Here is a 16,765-nt window from a genome sequence, read left to right on the forward strand (position 1 = left end):
TTATGAAGACCCTAAAGGCAGCTAAAATTAGAGTGTCTGTTATCGGATTATCTGCAGAGGTTCGGGTTTGCACTGTACTTGCTCGTGAAACTGGTGGTATATATCTAGATTCCTCAGTATTTATTCATAATTACTCTGTAAGAAGTAACAATTTATTAATAGTATGTTTTCATCTGTTTTTACAGTACTAAATTTAAATCACTTCATGTCCTGAAATCCATAATATCTTAAATGTATCATTGATTCTATAAGATACCTCAAAATGCAGGGACTTTTCAGTAGTTACGTCAGTGTTGAGAGGAAGTGTTAATAACTCTTGAAATGCTGGAAATTTCACTAATATGTAATACTTTGTAAAGATCTTACAACTTGGCTTTAATTAAATTGTAATTATAGTTATTCCCAGAGAAGTCAATTTAGAGATGTCATTTAAATGAGGTTTTTGAAAAATGATAATTTAACTTAAATACTTATTTTGAAAATGTACATTTTCAGATGGTAAAACTTTTACAGAATTACATAGGAATTACAATTTAGGGGCTCCTGACTAACTCAGTTGATAGAATGTGTGACTCTTGATCTCGGGGTTGTGAGTTTGAGCCTGGGTGTAGAGATTACTTAGAATAAAATTAAAAAAAAAAGAAAAGAAATTACAATTGATACTTATATCTGAAAGCTGATTTTTCTTTTACTTTTTGTCTAATTAGGCACATACCATGTTATTTTAGATGAAAGCCATTATAAAGAATTGCTGACACATCATGTCAGTCCTCCGCCTGCTAGCTCAAGTTCTGAATGTTCACTTATTCGCATGGGTAAGTGTTTATTTTGTGTTATTTTAAAGTGGATATTTAGGAGCACGTGGGTGACTCGGTTAAGTGTATGCCTTCGGCTCTTGTCATGATCTTGGGGTCTTGGGATCCAGCCCCGCATCGGGCTTCCCTGCTCGGTGGGGAGTCTGCTTCTCTCTCTCCCTCTGCCGTTCCTGCTCTTGCTCTTTCTGTCTCTCTCTCAAATAAGTAAAACCTTTAAAAAATAATAAAAATAAAATAAAATAGATATTTATTTATTTTTAAAGATTTATTTGAGGAGTGCCTGGGTGGCTCCGTCGTTAAGCGTCTGCCTTTGGCTCGGGTTGTGATCCCAGGGTCCTGGGATCGAGCCCCGCATTGGGCTCCCTGCTCAGCGGGAAGCCTGCTTCTCCCTCTCCCACTCCCCCTGCTTGTGTTCCCTCTCTCGCTGTGTCTCTCTCTATTAAATAAATAAATAAAATCTTTAAAAAAAAAAGATTTATTTGAGAGAGGGAGTGTGTGCACCAAGCTTAGGGAGGAACAGAGAGAGATAGAGAGAGAATCTCAAGCAGACTCCATGCTGAGCATGGAGCCCTGTGTGGGTCTCGATCTCATGACCCTGAGATCATGACCTGAGCCGAAATCAAGAGTTGCATGCTTAACAAACTGAGGCATCCACACACCCCTACTTATTTGTTTTGATATATAGATAGACTTAAAATTTTTATGTAGTGAATTTTTTTTTTTTTATTGTTTCTGCTTTTCTTGGACGTGTTGTCAGAATTTGAAAAATATGTATGGAAAACAAACTGCATGGGTTTAGGCATTCCAAAATTTTAAGCATAGAAGTATATTCTTATATAAAATGAAAGTGGACAGCTATGTAATAGACTACTCCAATGTATCAGAAGTATTTAAAAATTAGAAACATTTTATTTTTATTTTATTTATTTATTTATTTTTTTAAAGATTTTATTTATTTATTCATGAGAGACACAGAGAGAGAGAGAGCGAGAGAGAGGCAGAGGGAGAAGCAGGCTCCCAAGGAGCAGGGAGCCCGATGCGGGACTCGATCCCAGGACTCTGGGATCATGACCTGAGCCGAAGGCAGATGCTTAACCATCTGAGCCACCCAGGCGCCCGAAACATTTTATTTTTAAAAAGCAGTGTGTGTTCTATTAAATTAGATAGTTATAGACTTAAGAATCTGCAACCATATGTATGGACAGATCTTTCCCCCACATTCTCCACTTTTAATTTTTCTCATAACCTGGAATTATAGTCAGCCTGACCATACTGTAGTAAACAAATCTGAAAGGCAGGAGAGAGAACTTTTGTACAACTTTGTGGGCTTTCTGGTAGGAACGTTTTTAGGTTCCTAATCCTACAATTTTGCTATTTGCTTGAAAAAAGAAAGTAAGGCAGGAGAGAGAACTTTTGTACAACTTTGTGGGCTTTCTGGTAGGAACGTTTTTAGGTTCCTAATCCTACAATTTTGCTCTTTGCTTGAAAAAAGAAAGTAATACGTTTTCTTCTATGAAGGATTTCCCCAGCATACCATTGCTTCTCTGTCTGATCAAGATGCAAAACCCTCTTTCAGCATGGCGTAAGTAAAAACCTTGAAACTCTCAGTGATTATGTTTGACATTTTTAATTCTTTTCTGTATGTTATGAATTAAAAAATATAAACTGAGTTATATGGGCTGGGGTGTAATGGCTTTTGTATAAAGGTTACCTTCTATATAGCTGTAACAAGGAGTGAGGACTATCTCTGTTTACTCCTGTGTAGTAATCCTCAGGGTCTGTTACTAAGTAAAACAGCAAGGTAGAGAAAAGTGTATTGTATGCTGCCACTCATGTAAGAAGAGGGTGGAGATTTGACTGGGTATACATACTTGTTTATATTAATGATAAAAAGAGTAATGGAAATAAAAAGTAAAAACTGAAAAAATGTTTACTTGGGCAGTATGTGGAGAAAGGCAAAGGGATGGCCCCTAGACCTTTCTGAACATATCTTGCTTTAACTTTAGAGCTTTATAGTTTACATAATTATAAAACAAAATTAAAGTAATTCTTAAAAATCACAAATAAGAGTTGTGTCTCCAGCTATAAAGGTACCATAGGGACTGAATGTACTGTCCTCCCTCTTACCAGAAAACCAGACAAAATATATGAAACAATGATTTTCAGATGTGGACAATAGGCAGTGCAAGTAATGATCCCTGAAGGCAGGGAAACAAATGAGGTGGGCCCTGTGAGTGCAGCTTACTGCCTTGAGAGAATTTCCAGGCTGCAGTGTAGGGAGGGAAAAACCCAGCCAAAGCTTGGAGGTCTTGCTCAGGTGAAGAAACCAAGTTCAGAGTTTGGGGAGGCTGAAATGGCTGTAGTTTTCCAGGCACAGTGCTAGAAAGTAAAGAGCTGTACAGAAAGCTCTCGAGATTGCAGAGACTTCCCCAGGAGTCATCAGCTGAGTTACGATCATCACATTCGTGTGGGAGCTACTAGAGACCAAGGAAAGAACCCCTGAATAGGAGCAGGCAGCATATCCCTGGAGCTTACATGGGGCAGGGAACAGTTCATGGTCCTACCAGTCAGTGTGGAGGGATATCTTAACAGTGGGCATTGAACAGAGTCCACAGGAATGGAACCAAATTAACCCTAGACTAACAGCTCTTCTGGATAGCCTAATGAACTCTAAAGCAAGTTTTTGAACAGATCAAACTATTTCCAAGTTACTTAACTATATTCTAGAAGAACCCCAAACATATTTAAGGGCATACCAAAAAACCCAGCACCTAAAACAAAAATTCATAATGTCTGGCAGCCAATCAAAAATGACCAGGCATGCAACGAAGTAGGAAAATATGACCCATAATAAGGAGAGAATCATAGAACAGAAACATACTCAGAAACAACACAGTTGATGGAATTAGTAGGCAAAGTAGTAAAACAGCTATTACAAAAAAAGCCCAAATCAAAGTTCTAGAAACAAATACAATGTCTGAAATGAAAAATATACTGGATGGGACTAACAGCAGATGAGTCCCTGAAGAAGAAAAGATGAGTGAATTTAAGGACATTAGTGCAGTTTGGGCCCCTGGCTGGCTCAGTATGGAGAGCATGCAACTCTTGATCTCAGGGTTGTGAGTTCGGGCCCCACACTGGGTGTGAGATTACTTAAAAAAAAAAAAAAGCATTAATACACACTATTCAAATCAGAAATGCAGAGAGAAAAGAAGAATGAACCCCGCTTAAATGAACTATGAAACAACTTCAAGATTTTAAAATCAAGGTAGCATATTTTGTTTTGCTATAACCATTCCCATTATATATCACTTTAAAAGTACTGTTTCCTCCCACAGGCACTTGGATAGCAACACTGAGCCAGGACTTACATTAGGAGGGTACTTCTGCCCACAGTGTCGGGCAAAGTACTGTGAGCTTCCAGTTGAATGTAAAATCTGTGGTGAGAAACCAACTGTTCTTTATCTAGTAAATTAATCTTGAATAACTTCTTACCTATATTGCTAATAAAGTAAATGTAAATATTAAGCTCTGCCTATTATTTCTGAATTTAATCCGTGAGAATAGAAAAGCATTATTTTTTTTATTGAGTACCCGGTACTCCATTTCTAGAATAAACATGGTATTCTAGAACAGTTTTCTGATTCTCCCTCTGAAATGAGTATGTTCTTTAAAGGCTTTGCAGTAGATCTAGTAGACATTTTTGTAGCTCTTAACCTTCACAAAATATATATAAGGACAATGAGGAATTAAAGTGATAGAATTGTAGAATTTTGTTTCATTTTTAAGTAAGCAAATGGCCAAGAGAGGTCACACAATTAGTGAAAGAAGTAAGACTCCCTCCTCGAATCTCCTTTTTAAGGCGATATGTAAATGAAGAAATCAATACCAGCAGTCCTAAAAAAAACCTTGAAAATATTTAGCCTATTATTTGACATGTCAGCTATTGTCTTCATGAGGTTTGGGCTATTAAACATGATTCTCTGCTTTATTTGTTAGGTCTTACTTTGGTGTCTGCTCCGCATTTGGCACGGTCTTACCATCATTTATTTCCTTTGGATGCTTTTCGAGAACTTCCTCTAGAAGAACATAATGGAGAAAAGTATATGAGTTTTTATTAATTTATATCTGTTATATGTGGTAGAATAATGTTTGAATGTGTTGTTACTACATTAAAAAAGAGTCACATTAACTTGGGCAAGATTACTTCTAATTTGGAAAATGAGATGGTAGAATGCCTTGGTTGTGACTGAAGTGACTCATTATTAAACAGATCTGGATCTCCAGAAATCTATTAATTTCCCTAAGCCCATCTCTGTATAGTAAGTGTAGTCAAATACTGATAAATTAGCTCTCTAAAACAACAAAACAGTCCTGGTTTGCAACCTTATCTGATTTCTGTGGTGTAAGACCAGAGGATTTATCCGGAAGGTTTAGTATTAGAATAGTTAGAGAAACAGAGAAAAGATCAAATAAAGAGTAGGTAAGAAATAGTTAAGGATATTGTCTACTATTGAAGGATAGAACTTTATAGATTGAAAGGAACTGTCAGGTGTCTAACATAGGGAAAATAGACCCACACTAAAGTGTATCATTGTGAAATTTTAGAATAGGCAGCAAAAAACTAAACATTTCTGGAGAGGGAAAATTAGGTCACATGATCTGGAATTAAAATTGTTTTGTGTCTCAGCAATACTGGCTACTGCCAGGAAGTGATTTCCTTCGGTTGTTACCAACTTAAAATACATACCTAGCAAACCTATCAGTTAGGTCAATGAAGACATTTTTAGACTTAACGAGGCCTCAAAAAGAGACTCTGGGGAAGCTGTGGAAGAGATGATTCAAAGGACCTGAAAAAGAGAATGACTGGAAGAGAATGGGATATTGATCTAGTTCAAACGTGGCTTAAGAAAGCCCTAGGCTGATGATAAGGGGAGATTCCAGAATAACACTTTTGTGTCAGATGTGGAGACTAGTCCAGTTTGGTGAAGGTCAGAATGCTGCAGGAGAGAGGTCACCAAGAGGGCGAAAACTAGAATTCTTGATGTGGGTGACTGTAGAGACGACATTTAGAATTCTCAGGGAAAGGTTAGACTGAGTTGGGGTAATTATATAGAAAACTAAGCTTGTGGACAACAGTATAGTTATCAACTCCAGGAAAAAAATATTTTGAAGAGAGGAAGAATTGTATTACATGGCTCAGCTGAATATGTTTATATAGTCATAATAAACTAAACATTTAATACTCTATTCAAAATGATTTTAGTACAGAGAAAGAATTGAGAATGGCATTAGTTATGTGTGTGTACATGCTGTTGGATCAAGAGGGTTGAAAGAGAATTAAATTCTGATCTTCCTTAGTTGGAGGTTTATAGCCAATGCCAGAAAAACACAAGAAATAGCACTGTAGCAGTTAAAAGTTTTGAAAGTGTTTGGGGAGCTGGAAATGAAGTGGGGTTGGTAAGGAGAGGGCCACTATTTTTTGTAGTAAGTCTTGAGAACTTTTAACTCTTTAAACCATTCCTTGAAAATTAAGCCTTTAGGTATCCACACATAAATTAACTTCTGTCCATCTGGAGTTATACCAGCTACCTGCTATTCTCAGGAGAGTTGCAGAATAGTCACTCAGATTTTCTGTAGGGCTTAATTCCCTCACAGAATCCCAGTAGGGAAATCATGCTCCTATTTAACCTTGATGAAAATAAAATTTAAAAAAATTTTAAAGTAGGATTTTGCTTTGTGAGATGATCTTGGGATATACTGTAGAATTTTCTTAAGTTATTGGTATTGTTAATTCTGTTTTTCTCATAAAAGTCATGTGTGAAGATAATTACTTATTAATTACAGGATTCTTGTTATTGAGATTTTGCCGAGCTATTTTAAGGAGTGAATTCCTAACAAAATGATTCTTAAACTTTCTTTTTCAGATTTTGTTATGGATGTCAGGGGGAATTGAAAGACCAACATGTAAGTTCATGTGCTTTCTAAATATTAAGTATTGGGACACCTGGGTGGCTTTGGTTAAGCTTTGGTTAAGCATCTGCCTTCAGCTCAGGTCATGATCCCATCGAGTCCCATATCGTGCTCCCTGCTCAGCAGAAAGCCTGCTTCTCCCTCTCCCTCTGCCTCTCCCCCTGCTTGTGCACTCTCTCCTGACAAATAAATAAGTAAAATATTTTACCAAAAAAAATAAATAAATAAATACTAAGTATTATATAAGAAATATTGAGGAAATAGCATTAGAAGTTTTCAGTACATTACTGAAAATCAGGCTCATATCAGGTTATTCCTCAGAAGTATGGTAACAGTAGGTAGAGATAAAATGGAAGCAAAATGGTTTAAATAGTCTTTTTTATAATTCTGCATTTTAATTTTTCTATAACAGTATTTTGGTACTTTAAACTGTCTTTAGTTGGTGCCAGGGTGGCTCAGTCAGTTAAGCGTCTGCCTTCGGCTCAGGTCATGATCCCAGAGTGCTGGGATCAAGCCCCACATCGGGCTCCCTGCTCAGCAGGAAGTCTGCTTCTCTGTCTCCCTCTACCCCTCCCCCCCCACTCTCGTGCTCTCTCTCTCTCAAATAAATAAAACCTTTAAAAAAAAAAAAACCTGGGCCACCTGGGTATCTCAGTTGTTAAGCGTCTCCCTTCGGCTCAGGTCATGATCCCCGGGTCCTGGGATCGAGCCCAGCATCGGGCTCCCTGCTCCACGCGAAGCCTGCTTCTCCCTCTTCTACTCCCCCTACTTGTGTTCCCTCTCTCGCTGTCTCTCTGTCAAATAAACAAAATCTTCAAACAAACCTCCCTTTAAAAAAAAATTAAAATGAAAAAAAAACATACCCACTTACATTTTAAAAATAAATAAATAAACAAACAAACATACAAACAGTCTTTAGTTTGCAAGCTACCCTGCATTTAGTTTGGAAGTATTAGAAGTTTATTCTCCATATGGTACTTTAGGCACTGTCACAGTTCGTTCTGAAGTTCCCATTGAAGGTGGCCATAAGCCGAAGGCTGGTCCCCCATAGTCCCAATGAGAAAATATCTCTTAAATTTAAAAAAAAAAAAAAATTTTACTTATTTGACAGAGACAGTGAGAGAGGAAACATAAGCAGGGAGAACCGGAGAGGGAGAAGCAGGCTCCCTGCTGAGCAAGGACCACCCCCCCCCCCCTTGAGGGGCTCCATCCCAGGACCCTGGGATCATGACCTGAGCTGAAGGCAGATACTTAACCCACTGAGCCACCCAGGTGTCCCTATCTTTTAAGTTTTAAATTTTTATGAATTTATGTGCCCATATTTAAAACTATGCTTTATGCACTGTATGAAATATTAGTTGGGAGGACTGCTTGCTTATTCTCTTCTCACAATTCATAAAACAATTTTATTAAGTTTTACATGCCTCTTGGACATCAGTAGCTTCATCCTCACTAGAGCCACCTTTGAATTACTTGACAGTTTGTTTTTTTAAAGATTTTATTTGTCAGAGAGAGAGTGCGTACACGTGAGAGAGAGAGTGAGCACAGCAGGGGAAACGGCAGGCAGATGGAGAAGCAGTCTCCCCACTGAGCCAGTACCCCAATGCAGGCTCGATCCTAGGACCCTGGGATCATGACCTGAGCTGAAGGTGGACGCTTAACCGACTGAGCCACCCAAGTGGCTCAGTGAGGCGTCACCCAAGTGAGGCGTCCCTCACTTGACAGTTTTTAAGAACACATTGTCTTGGGGTGCCTGGGTGGCTCAGTTGTTAGGCGTCTGCCTTCAGCTCAGGTCGTGATCCCAGGGTCCTGGGATAGAGCCCCGCATCGGGCTCCCTGCTCAGTGGGAAGCCTGCTTCTCCCTCTGCCTGCAGCTCCCCCTGCTTGTGCTTGCTCTCCCTACTCTTCGTGTCAAATAAATAAATAAAATATTTTAAAAAAAACCCACACATTTTTACTTCTTTGCTTTTTGAGATGTAATAATCTTTTAACCTGTGTATGCTGCTGCCTTGGAAATTTCATCCCAAGACATAAGTATCCATGTATGTAATACTGATAAAACAATGGATTTTTTTTTTTTGTCTTAAATGTGTCTTTTTCCATATTCTTTAAGTTAAATAAAAGGAGAATATAATTTGTGCAGCTGTGAGGTCATTCCCTGGCAATAACTAAATCTGTGTTAAAGATTTATGTTTTTCTTTTTAATCAAATCAGAGGAATGAATGAGCATTTGAAACTAGTACTAATTTCAAGCTTATGTGTCTTCCCCAGATAATTACTTAAAACAAAGTAATTAAGAATGTTTTACAATACAAGAGATGTTAAGGTGTGAAAACAAAGTAATTTTCTCATTTGTAAGGGATAGTTTTTTTGGAAAAATAGTCACCTTAGATTTGAGAATAAGTAGTACATTGGAAGTAATAAAGTAGGTGAATGGGTGGGGAAAACTGATCAATAAGAGAGCAGAGCAACGTGAATGTCTTCTGGCTGTGCTGTACTTCTGGAAACTACTTTCTAAATTTTCTTTTCTTCTTTTCACTGCAGGTCTATGTTTGTGCTGTGTGCCAAAATGTTTTCTGTGTGGACTGTGATGTTTTTGTTCACGACTCTCTTCACTGTTGTCCTGGGTGCATTCATAAGATTCCAACTTCTTCGAGTATTTGATTCCAACATATAGTACACATTGTATGTGTTAAAAGGACATTTGCAACTGTTAATAACGTGATTCTTCAGAAGAAGCTCCAATTAAGATATGAAGACCAGTTTGAAAGGAAAATCTGATTGAAGAAACTTTTTGCTAAGAAAATGTAGGATTGGGGCACCTGGCTCAGTCATTTGGAAGAGCATGAGACTCTTGATGTCAGGGTTATGAGTTCGAGCCCCACGATGGATTGCTACAAGGTAAAATAAACTTAAAAAAAAGGGAGGGACAAGGGGGGGAAGAAAAGAAAATGTAGCATTTTATTAAATTTTAAAATTTGTGTCCTGTCACAGAAATTGCCCAGGATTTAATAGTACTTCACTCGGTTAATTTTGTTTTCTATTATTTTGTTAAATGTTTTCAAAGTCATCACACTTTATTGTATTTAAGTTACTTATGATTAAATTGATGTGATAATTTCATTGCTTTATAATTAAAGTAAATACAGAATCTCTAATTTACTTTTATTCAGTTTTAGTATAAATAGAAAATTAAGTATAAATGTGAATTCAGAGGCACCTGGGTGGCACAGCTGGTTAAGCATCTGCCTTCGGCTCAGGTCTTGATCCCAGGGTCCTGGGATGGAGTCCCACATCGGGCTCCCTGCTCAGCGGGGAATCTGCTTCTCCCTGTGCCTGCCGCTCCCCCACAAGCCCACTGCTTGTGCTCTCTGCTCTCTCTCGTGCTCTCTCTCAAATAAATATTCAAAAAAAAAAAAAGCATAAGTAGATTTTATTGTAATGTTTAAGAAAGTACCTTGTATTGAGTGCCTCCTAAGTCCATACCAAGCATGCGGGTTGGGTACCACCTCATCTGTCATGTGCCAGGCAGGTTATGCATAGACAGGGGAAATCCCAGGAGAGATTTGGACGCCTTAAAACTGAGGACCTGGCTGTCCACAGGATGGTGGCCCTGAAGAAATAAATGAGTCACCTGATAGTTAATTTGCTCATGTGAGGAGAGAACAGTGACTAGAATGGTCACCTTCCTGTTAGTATTGGAAGTGGGACTAACCTAGCTTCTTGACTCCCAGACCACTTGTTACTACAATACGACTAGAAAGGACCCTTATATTTGAAATAGAGGACTTTTTTTTTAAAGTTAACTTAAAAATTGCTTCACTTTTGTGGATAGGAATATGTTTTGTAAATGGTGTTCAATATACTCTTTTTTAAATTTCAAAATTTCCATTTTTTTAAAGTTTATTTATGTAAGTAATCTCTACACTCATTGTGGGGTCTGAACTCACAGCCCCAAGATCAAGAGGCAGGTGTCCCATTAATTTCCATTTTTAAGAAGTTGTGTTTTATTCAGCAGATGAAATACAAGTATCCCTGCTTCTTGAAAGTTTGCATTTAAGCCACTTCTATGGAAGACCTACATTGGTACCTGTTTTATCTAATCTAAAGAAGTCTGGGAGCACCTGGGGGGTTCAGTGGTTAAGTGTCTGATTTCAGCTCAGGTCATGATCTCAGGGTCTTGAGATTGAGCCCTGAGTCAGGTTCTGTGCCGAGCTGAGCAGGGAATCTGCTTCTTTCTCTCTGTCTCTCTCTTTCTCTCCCCGCCCCTCCCCCAGCTTGTGTGCACTCTCTCAAATAAATAAATCTAAAAAAAGAAATCCGGAGAGGATTTTCACTTTTATAAAAAAAGACAAAAAGCAAAAATAGTGCTCAGCATTTGGTTTGCAGCAAGCCCTTCTAGTGCAGTGCCCCTCTTGGGGCCATGAGAGTGGCGCCACCAGGCTCCTTCCTGGGAACTACACTCAGCATCTCAGCATCTCAGCATCAAGCCGCTGCGGCTTTGAGCTGTCTGTGAGCATTGGTGCTTAATCTTCATTCATCTTATGCATTAGTTAGCAAGATGTGTCCTAAGTATCAGAAAAACCTAACGGAGGTTATCTTTGGCATCTGGGAAAGCTCAAAAAGTTTTCCATATTAATTAATGATAATAGCTTCTTTGCTTTATGCTATTTGGTTTATGAAAATGGGAATGCTCTACTTTTGAGTAGCAGAGGAAACCTGTATAGTACTTTTTTATATAATTTCCTTTACTCCCAGTAACTTATGTGTAACTGATGTAGGAAAGATGTTGGGGTTCAGAGCTGATGACCAAGAAAGAATTCTTGAGATGTCTTTGGTGCAGAAAGGTGTTTTTATTAGAGCATGGGGGCAGGACCTGTGGGCAGAAGGAGCTGCACTGGGGTCACGAGGAGTGGCCCATTATATACTTTCAAGTTGGGAGGGGGTTAGGGATAGTGTAAGCATCCCAGGTATTTTGGAAATAAATAAATAAAATCTTAAAAAAAAACCAAAAACGTTTCCAGGACATTGAGGGGGCTAGCTATTGTTAGGAAAAGGTCATTTATTACTATTGAGTAAAAACTCCATCATAAGACCCTTCAGATGTATATCAGTGGGTCATATTCTTGGGGGATGATTGCTAACATATATCTTAGGGGGGTAGAGATAAAGGTAGTTTCCAGAGGAATTTCTATATGTTCAAGTAGGCTTACAGGATCCAGGCTGGAGTGGGGAGGTTTGGGCTAAAATTGCCTTTGCCCTTAGCAAAGTATTAACATCGAGGCAGCTGAGTCCCTAGAGGAATGTCGCTCTACCTGTTTCAAGGACTTGACAGTGGGCTGTAGGTAGTAAGGAAATTTAATTTTTCTTTTTGCCTTAGTTTCTCACATCATAACCACAGGAACTGGATTTAGTAACCGTAGTTTAACAAATAAACAACACATCCAGCCTATGTATATCGGTAAGTCAGAATCTCTTTGATTGTATTCTATATTTGTTTCAAAGGAAAAGATAATCCGAAGATTGAATTTTTAAATTATTATACATGTTGTCACTAATAGAAGTAAGGAAGAATTCCCTCCCCCTCCCGCGTGTCTTCTTGGAGTAGCTTGGGGTTTTTAGGTTTCCTGTTTATCTTGTGTGCGCCGTGCCCTAACTATGAAGTTGTCTGTAACCTGAGCCACGGAAGGAGCTGTACGTACGGAGGAGCCACAGCTGCCCCTGCTGACTCAACACTGGAGTGTGCACATCTTGAGAAATAAACCAACAACTGAGTACACACTGGGGGAAGAAAAAGAAGGAAGAATTATATGAAAATAATGATGAGTCTCATAAGTGCTGAGGTAAAATTTGACAGTTTATTGAAACATGATAAATTTCATCATTTTTAGATGTACAATCCAGTAAGTTTTAACAAATGTTTATTGTGTAATCATCACCACAATAAAAGATGTAAGACCTCTCTACGTAGCACTGAGGTAAATTTTAATTATGGTTTACTAATTACAGATCTGAATTTCTTCAAAGGAAGAAATCCTTAGAGGAAATTGCACAGTATATTCAAAGCTATGAGGGATTTGTTGGTGTCGTGTTAATTTATAACAGCAAATGCTTTCTCAGGTTGGCTTTTGATGATGTGCTAATGATGAGGGAGCAGAAGGCTAGCTGAAGAGAAAGCAGAAGCTGACACCCTGCAACCTCCCCCCACCCCCACTCCTGGATGGGACGTGCTTGACTTTCTTCCAGGAATCTCCCAATTATCTTAACTGTTAATGCCTTGCTAGAGGGGGAAATAACCTGAACTTGACAATGGCAAGGCCCCCAGTATCTTATAGGTCGGTCCTCTTAAGCATATGAAAGTTCTCTTGAAATCTCCCTTTTCCTTACTTCCCCAACTCCCGAGTGTATCAGCCACCCCTCACAGCCCCGGTGCAGCAGCTCTGTCTGCCCACAGGTCCTGTTCCCATGCTTTCATAAACCCCCATTCTGCACCAAAGACGTCTCAAGAATTCTTTCTTGGTCGTCAGCTCTGGACTCCACCCCACCGAACCTTACCTATATTCCCAGACCACATCACTAATATCTGAATTACAAGGGGGGTGGCATTCTTATTTGGCCTGGGCTCTATTTGTTTCATCTTCCCTTCTTTGATTTCTTCTACCTCTCTTTTGGCAGAGTGAAGAAAATCACACTGTTGCAGGATTGCAGGGTTCTTGTCTCACCGAGTCGAAGAATCAATCTCAAGGACAATGATATAGGAAAGAACCTTAGGGTTCGAAGCCCACGGCCAGAATTCTTGAGACATCTTTGGTGTGAAAAGGTGATTTTATTAAAGCACAGGGACAGTACCCATGGGGTTATGAGGGGTGGTGGTTATGTATCTTCAAGTTGGGAGGGGGTTAGGGATAGTGTAAGCCTCCCAGGTATTTCGGTAACAAGGTTTCCAGATCCTGAGGGGGCTAGCTATTATGAAAGGTCATTTATTACTGTTTAGTAGAAATTCAGTCATGAGACCCTTCAGATGTATATCGGTGGGTCATATGCTTCGGCGGGGTGGGGGTGGTGATTGCCAACCCGTATCTTAGGGGGTTTAGAGATAAAGGAAATTTCTAATGGAATTTGTATATATTAAAGTAAGTTTACAGGATGGGGGGGCAGAGAGGGCATTTCGGGCTAGGATTTTTTGCCCTTGGCAAAGTGTCAACATCGAGGCAGCTGAGTCCTTAGTGGAATGTCACTCTGCCTGTTTCAAGGACTTGTCAGTGGGCTGTAGGCAGTAAGGAAACTCAGTAATTTTTCTTCTGCCTTGGTTTCCCACATCAGACACAAAAGGGTGAAGTGAAGTGAAAGTTTATTAAGTGAAGGTGAGAACAGAAAGGAAAAGAAAAAGCTCTCTAGAGGGAGAGTTGCCACTGAGGGCTTTCACGGGCAGCCTTTTATTGAAAACTGACCAGGGAACTTAAATCTTCTTGACGTCTCTACCACTTCATAGAACCCTGTTTACTTTTCTTTGAAGTTTGGTAATTTTTAGTGGTCCACGCTGTCACTGTCCTAGGGATATCTCGTCTCTGACATTAAAGACGTAACGAGATGGTCTCTGATGAGGTAGCAGAGGGCAAGCGAAGGGCAAGCATAAGCTGACACCTTGCAACCTGCCCCCCTCCCCCAAGTCCCAGGTGGGCTATGTGTGGCATTCCTCAGGCACTCCTGTCTGCTCTCAAGCTAAGGGAAGGGAAAACAAATGGTTAACTAACAGAGATCACCGTCTCCCTCAGTTTACAAAATGTCTTAGTGATTTACAAGAAAAAAGCATTTTTGTCAATAACCTAACTTCCAGAAGGAAACTCCCAACTGTCTTAATGTTAATGCTTTACTAGAGGGAAAAACAACCTAAACTTGACAATGGCGAGGCCTCCAGTATCTTGTAGGTCCTCTTTAGCATATGAAAGTTCTTTTGAAAACCTGCCTTTTCCTTACTTCCCCCAACTCCGGGAGTATATCATCAGTGACCCCTCACAACCCCAGAGCAGGAGCTCTTTCCGTCCACAGGTCTTGTCCCCTGTGCTTTAATAGCCCCCTCCCTTTGTTTTTTAGAGATTTTATTTATGAGCGAGAGAGAGCGCGAGCGCAAGCACAAGCAAGGGGAGGGGCAGAGCGAGAGGGAGAAGCAGGCTCCCTGCGGGACTCAGGGCTGGATCCTAGCACCCTGGGACAACCCGGGCCAAAAGCAGCCGCCCAATCGACTGAGCCACCCAGGCGCCCCTAAAACCACCTTTTTTGCACCCAAGATGTCTCAAGAGCGTTTCTTGGCCGTCAGCGCCGCACCTCACCCCACCAAACCTCACCTACATTCAAAAATTACATCAGTCTCCTCATGTTCCTTTATCTCTGGTTTTGTATGCCTCAGCATTTCTCCGCATTTGGGATTTCTGTGAGCCCGGTCACGTAGTCCCCTGCGCGAGCCTAGCTGGGGGAGTCAGGGGCCTCCCATCTCTCCTGGTAGACCTTTGATGTGGGAGCAGAAGGCCAGCCGAAGACAAAGCACAAGCTGACACCCTGCAACCTCCCCCCACCCCCAGTCGTGGGTGGGACATGTGTGACATTCTTCCAGGATCTCCCCACTATTTTAATCTTAATGCCTTGCTAGAGGGAAGAACGACCTTGACAATGGCAAGGCCCCCAGTATCTTATAGGTCGGTCCTCTTAAGCATATGAAAGTTCTTTTGAAACTTCCCTTTTCCTTACTTCCCCAACTCCCGAGTATATCAGCCACCCCTCACAGCCCCGGTGCAGCAGCTCTGTCTGCCCACAGGTCCTGTTCCCATGCTTTCATAAACCCCCATTCTGCACCAAAGACGTCTCAAGAATTCTTTCTTGGTCGTCAGCTCTGGACTCCACCCCACCGAACATCACCTACATCCCCTCCCTACTCACGGGACAGGACCTGTGGGCAAAAAGAGCTATACTGGGATTGTGAGGCGTGACTGAGGGTATCCTTAATTAGTGGGGGTTAGGGAGAGTGCAAGTCTCCAAGGAATCTGGAAGGAAGGCTTTCAGGACCTCGAGGGGCCGCTGCTGCCAAGATGAAGGTTACTTTTTTTTTTTTTTTAAGATTTTATTTATTTATTTGACAGAGAGAGACAGGGAGAGCAGGAACACAAGCAGGGGGAGTGGGAGAGGGAGAAGCAGACTCCCTGCTGAGCAGGGAGCCCGATGTGGGACTCGATCCCAGGACCCTGGGATCATGACCTGAGCCGAAGGCAGACGCTTAACGACTGAGCCACCCAGGCGCCCGATGAAGGTTACTTTTAAACATTAAGGTGCTGAGGCGGCCATGGGTTCCTTGAGGAAGGTCACACTCTGCGGGTTTCAGGTACCTCTCGGTGGGCTGCAAGCTATAAGGAGATTTTAATTCAAGCTGCATTTCTTTTGCCTTTGTTTCCCACATGGACATTGTCTTGCTGAACTAGAGCCAATGTTCCCTCTTTGAGGCCACTTCCCCTAGCCGTCCTTGGCCGCCCCCACCTAAAGGCCAGCGTAAGACATTCAAATCAGGCACCAGCACCCCCAGCCGGCCTCACAGCTGCTGCCGCCTGCCGAGTTACTTTATACTCTTATTAGCAAGGAGTCCCTAGTGGCAAGTGACAGAAAACCCATCCCGAATTGGCTGAAGCAAAAAGAGAACTGATTGGCTAGGAGGACTCAGAATATGAGAACCCTGGGGCGCCTGGGTGGCTCAGTTGTTCGGCATCTGCCTTCGGCTCAGGTCATGGTCCCGGGGTCCTGGGATCGAGCCCCGCGTCGGGCTCCCAGCTCCGCGGGAAGCCTGCTGCTCCCCCTGCTTGTTCTCTCTCTGTGTCAAATAAATAAAATCTTCAAAAAAAAAAAAAAAAAGAGAACCCTGAAAAGAATATGACCTGAAAGTGGGAGAGGAGTGTTTGCTCAGAAAGAAATCTGGTGTTCCTACCAGAAGGATC

General features: G+C 40.9%; 1 protein-coding gene across 6 annotated transcripts in view; it reads left to right on the forward strand.

Moving 5' to 3' along the window:
* LOC113929126 (general transcription factor IIH subunit 2) overlaps positions 1-16,765 on the forward strand; it is a 43,740-nt gene that overhangs the window by 13,741 nt on the left and 13,234 nt on the right. For 3 of the 6 annotated variants that reach the window (XR_003522107.1, XR_003522104.2, XR_003522103.1), the window contains exons 10-18: positions 9-96; positions 708-815; positions 2,334-2,397; positions 4,154-4,257; positions 4,815-4,917; positions 6,743-6,782; positions 9,333-9,689; positions 12,169-12,631; positions 13,464-13,608. Coding sequence is in view for 1 of the 6 variants with exons in the window: in XM_027605798.2 (XP_027461599.1) it covers positions 9-96; positions 708-815; positions 2,334-2,397; positions 4,154-4,257; positions 4,815-4,917; positions 6,743-6,782; positions 9,333-9,452 (627 nt within the window). In the remaining 5 variants the exon portion in view is untranslated. The other 3 variants (XR_003522106.1, XR_003522105.2, XM_027605798.2) reach the window with 3 other exon arrangements.

Source organism: Zalophus californianus, chromosome 5 (genome assembly GCF_009762305.2).
Source record: "Zalophus californianus isolate mZalCal1 chromosome 5, mZalCal1.pri.v2, whole genome shotgun sequence".
Taxonomy (NCBI): Eukaryota; Metazoa; Chordata; class Mammalia; order Carnivora; family Otariidae; genus Zalophus; species Zalophus californianus.